Source organism: Dipodomys ordii, unplaced genomic scaffold (genome assembly GCF_000151885.1).
Source record: "Dipodomys ordii isolate 6190 unplaced genomic scaffold, Dord_2.0 Scaffold151, whole genome shotgun sequence".
NCBI lineage: Eukaryota > Metazoa > Chordata > Mammalia > Rodentia > Heteromyidae > Dipodomys > Dipodomys ordii.
This window is the reverse complement of record NW_012267367.1, coordinates 3,544,908-3,549,900: the sequence shown is the minus strand read 5'-3', so window position 1 is coordinate 3,549,900 and position 4,993 is coordinate 3,544,908. Positions and strand designations below refer to the sequence as shown.

At 39.9% G+C, this 4,993-nt stretch overlaps 1 protein-coding gene across 1 annotated transcript in view; it reads left to right on the top strand.

Annotated features, from left to right (window-relative positions):
* The window catches only part of Mal2 (mal, T-cell differentiation protein 2), a 30,308-nt gene that overhangs the window by 16,936 nt on the left and 8,379 nt on the right, over positions 1 to 4,993 (top strand). The window contains exon 3 of the mRNA XM_013032203.1: positions 3,155 to 3,310. Within this exon, the coding sequence (XP_012887657.1) occupies positions 3,155 to 3,310 (156 nt within the window). The remainder of the gene's footprint in view (positions 1 to 3,154; positions 3,311 to 4,993) is intronic.

Here is a 4,993-nt window from a genome sequence, read left to right as displayed (position 1 = left end):
ATCTGACCTTTTCTGCTTGACTCAGACATATACTAGTTATTGCAAATAAGGGAAACCATGGGACCTATGTTTCTTTGGGCCTGGCTTACTGATTCATTTTGTACAAGTATTTGTTAAAGAATACCTACTATAATATTTTTGTTTTATTGATCATTCAACTAAGTTCATATTCACAGCACTAGGTACCATGTTCAGTATTAAGCTAAAATTTTTCGCATTCTAACCAAAAGAAGAAAAGCTTTTTGATGTTGAAATTATCAGGTGCTGTTATTGTTTGTTTTGTAAAGAACAAAAATAGTATTTGGCGGGCTGGGAAGGTAGCTCAGTGGTAGAGTGCTTGCCTTGCATGCCTGAGGCCCTGTGTTCGATTCCTCAGCACCACATATGCAAAAAGGAAAAAAAAAGCCGGAAGTGGCGCTGTGGCTCAAGTGGTAGAGCACTAGCCTTGAGCTGAAGAGCTGAGGGACAGTGCCTAAGCCCAGAGTTCAGGCCCCATGACCGGACCAAAAAAAAAATAGTATTTGGCCTAATTTTGAAGAAAAGACTCCATATTTTATATCTTCCCCCTTTTTAGGATGTATGCTAAGGAAGAGGTCTTCTAGAAAATTAAGAGCTGATGAAAAATGCTGTATAATTAAACATGTTTTCCTTTATTCCTCAAAGGGGTAACTGATCCACATTTGATTATTTTCCTGTTATAGACATCATTTAACACTGTAAACATCCTGATCTGTGTTTGCCGCCCCACCCCATCCACTTCTTTTATAAAATTTTTATTTAATTGTAAAGATGCTGTACAGAGGGGTTACAGTTACATGAGGAAGACAATGAGTACTTGTCAATCATTGTCACAATATTTTGAAATTGGTGGCAGGTGTTTATTGTCATTCTTGATAGACAGTGAGAAAAATCTATCAAAGTGTTGTCAACCCTTTCTCCACACCACTGTTATGTAACCAGTATTCCCTCATATACAGTGAAGCTGTCTTTCTTTTCCTGACTATTTGGCTAAAATCTTACCCTGAACAGAATTTCAACATGGGCTAAAGATTAGAATGTGCAAGTTGTCACTTGTTGCTGACAAAAAAAAAATCCAAGTAATGTTTGAAGCTAAAATTGTTTGAAGACAAGAGGGTCCTGCTCTAGGGTACATAAGTCTTGAGATTGGTCTCTGACTAGAACATCACCATCAACTGGAATCACATCAGAAATCCACATTCTTGGGTTTAATCTAGTCTATTAAGTCAGAAATTCCAGAGTTACAGTTTGACTAAGCTCCACAGGAAGTTCATAGGCATAGAATTACTTGCCAACCTCCAATTTAGCATAAAGGACCTGGCCTATCCAAAAATGTGTGTCAGGCAGAAGATCTTTTGTGTGTGCCTACTTCATGCACAGTAGGAGTTGGAATAAAAGACCCAGGATAGCCAGATATCATTGTGGTCTAGCTCTCTACCTGTCGGGAATATTTACTGGGAATCCTGCCTAGATATACAATGGTATACCAGGTCTAGAAGTAAAAACAGCAGTAAAGGAATGATCATTCAACTAGTGCTGATTAGACTTTGGTAATGACAAAGAAGGAAATACATACTAGAGAAGCACCGTGTAATCTCAAGCCCACTGCAGAGAAGATGGCCTCATAAAAAACATTTAGAAATGCAAGAGGGTTCTCTTTTTTTTGTTGTTGTTCTTCCTGTATTACGTGGAGGGAGAAGAGAGCACTCCAGAAAAGATAATGCAGAAGTAAGTAGAATAAGGCAGATTTGGGTGTGATGTTAGCCAACTCATGAGTGAAAAACCCCAGAGCATAGCCTTCCCTTTCAGGTCTTGTGTTGGGCACAAGTCAGCAACCACTGGTAGACACACTGTGCTGATTCATTTAGGGGCTGCCAAGGAAGAATGTAGCCTTAGCTCAGAGGCTGTAGCTTACCTCCTGTCCACTGAAGCTTAAGGTGTTCCTCAAGACTGTGTCCTAGGGCCCAAAATGAGGCCAAAGTGGTTGACACTCAAGATGTCAGCTAGGGAAAAAGATACAGGCCAGATCATGCAACAGTGGGAGGCCACATCACCAGAATTTATCTTTAAGATGGAAGGATAGGTATTGAGTAAGAGGCTCCTTAGTATGTTAAAGTGCTTAATGAGCCCCAGTTCTCAGTTATTTCAACTAATTATATCTATTACATTTAATCTCCAAAAGCAGTGATCCAACTCTAATGATCTGGAGTTTGACCTGCACAGATAAGCATTGGTTACACAGCCACATGTATTTGAGCATCTCCTGTGACTTACACATGTGGCCAGTGTTCTTCAGTCTTTGGAAGGCAACAGTGAATCAGTTCATAAATGAAGTGTTCAGTAGAAAGCATTAATAGCAGTATGCTTTTGACATTTTCACCTGTGATAAGATAACTTTTTTCACTCATGATTCTAGGCATAAGAACACTTCTGTGGACAAAGTTCCACTTCTGTGGACTGCATGGGACATTAACAAAGGAAGTACAATATTCCTTCTTATAATGTTGTCCTATCAATAATAAAGGCAGTCTCTAATGTTGAGAAAAGTAGACTTTGAATGGAATCTTTGGACACTATTGGTGAGATGGGAAATTTAGTACAGGTGTTTCAGAGATCAGTATAGAGGTTTCTCTGAAACTGAAAAATAGATCGCCAGTCTAATCCAGCCTTCTATAGCAGAGTATGCATCCAAAGGAAATGAAATCAACATGTCCAAGTGACTGTTTGCGATAGCCAAGATATGAAATCAACCTATTAATGAATGAATGGGTAACTAAAATGTGCTACATAAGAATGAAGTGTGGCTATATGTAACTATAATAAAATTATATAATTTACATGATATATTTCTTGAACTTTAAAGACAGCATGTCATTCCTTGTTAATCCTATGTTAATTAATATGATCTGTGCATCTTAATCAAAATTACCATCATATATTTTACTAAAACATTTATTACATCAGGTTTGCCACTATACCAAATACAATGGGCTCATTGATTTCCACTTAGAATTCAATGCAAAATAAGCAATGAATACTGTTAAAGTTGCTTGATGACATCTTCTGTGCTCTCTACGCATCAAGTGAAATAAAGTGCAGAAAACATACCAACAAAAAATAATCCTCTGTCTCCCAGGATTTTGCCTACCATTTTATAGTGTTTGTCTTCTACTTTGGAGCCTTCTTATTGGAAGCAGCAGCCACCTCCCTGCATGACCTGCAGTGCAATGCAACTGTGACTGTGCAGCCTCTCCTGAATGACAACCAATACAACATCAACGTGGCGGCCACAGTAAGTATTCAAGGGTACAGCTCACCAGCTCACCAGCACTGCCCCTCCATTCTCTGGGTCTCCAACAACTCCCCAGGCAGCATTGATCTCTTTTAAGATTAGGCATTGAGCATTGTGCTACACACCTGTAATCCTAACTATGCAGGAGACAGTGATGGGAAAATCATAATCTGGGGCCAGCCCAGGCAAAACTATAAGACACTATGTCTTAAAAATAATGAAAACAAAAAGAGCTGGGGTGCTTGCCTGGCAAGAGTGAAGCCTTGACTTGAAACCCCAGTCATGCAAAAAATAATATTCTGGGCTGGGAAGGTGGCCCAATGGTAGAGCGCTTGCCTGCATGCATGAGGCCCTAGATTCGATTCCTCAGCACCACATAAGTAGAAAAAAGCTGGAAGTGACACTATGGCTCAAGTGATAGAGCACTAGCCTTGAGCTCAAGAGCTGAGGGACAGTGCCCAGGCCCAGAGTTCAGGCCCCACGCCTGAAAAAAAAATTATAATGATAATATACATACATAAAAATATCTGTATAAGTATATGTAAATATATATATATATATGAATATGTACAGAGGCATATATCTGTAGTTTCCAAATGTGGTAAGAGAACTCAGTTACAAGAAATAGGGGAGCCACCACTTTATTGGAGAGCTGGTGACTGCTGGTGGACTGTTGTCTCAAAGACCAGCATGTATCTGTATACATGTGTGTCCATGTATATGTGTGTATACATATATATTATCCATTAGCCTTAAACAATAATCATTATTGAACACTAACCCTATGAGCGAAGGGCTACCATCAGCCCTGTACTGGGAACTGAAGCACAAAGCATTTGACAGCCATGTAAGATGATAGCAAGTCAGTGCTTGTTGACCTTGGACAGCAAAGTCTGTTTCATAAAAAAAAAAAAAGAACTAATTGTGTTGGTCTTCTTTTGCTTTTCAGACATGTTAAAGAAAATTTGCTCTTTTTAGTACTCTTTGTCATTTTTTGTACTTCATTTACAGTGAGTTAGTATTTACCGCAGCCTCCATATGAGTCTGGGGATATGGTGAGCAAGGTGCAGGTCCTAATACTGAGGAGAATGCAGGGAAGCAGGAGGGACAAAGTGCCAGCCATTGCAACAGACACGCGAGGACATCCTGTGGAAAGCTACCAAACTGTTCAGCCTCCAGGATGCATACATTAGAGTGAACCTGTCAGTTTGTATCAGCATAGGTAATATGAAGAAATGACATATTTTGTGTCTTACAGATAATGTATGAATGTGGGTGTTGGTGTGGGTGTCCGCAAGTACTAGGGTTTGAACTCAGGGCCTGAGTGTTATCCCTCAGCCTTTTCACTCAAGGCTAGCACTCTAGCTCCTTGATCCAATATTGCTTTTTTGGCAGTTGATTGGAGATAGTAGTCTCAGTGATTTTCCTGCCTAGGCTGGCTTTGAAACACAATCCTGAGATCTAAGCCTCTAATTACACCATCACCCAGCTTCCTTACAGATAATTTTTTTTATTATTTTATTTGTGAACATACTATACAGAGGGGTTACAATTACATGGGCAGGATAATGCGAACATTTCTTACCAAGCATTGAAGCCTCCTCCTTTTGTTTACCCTTCACATCCCTTCCCAGCCTCCCCCCTCCCCCGCAATCCCAATCCTTCTCCTTCCCTCCCTTCCCC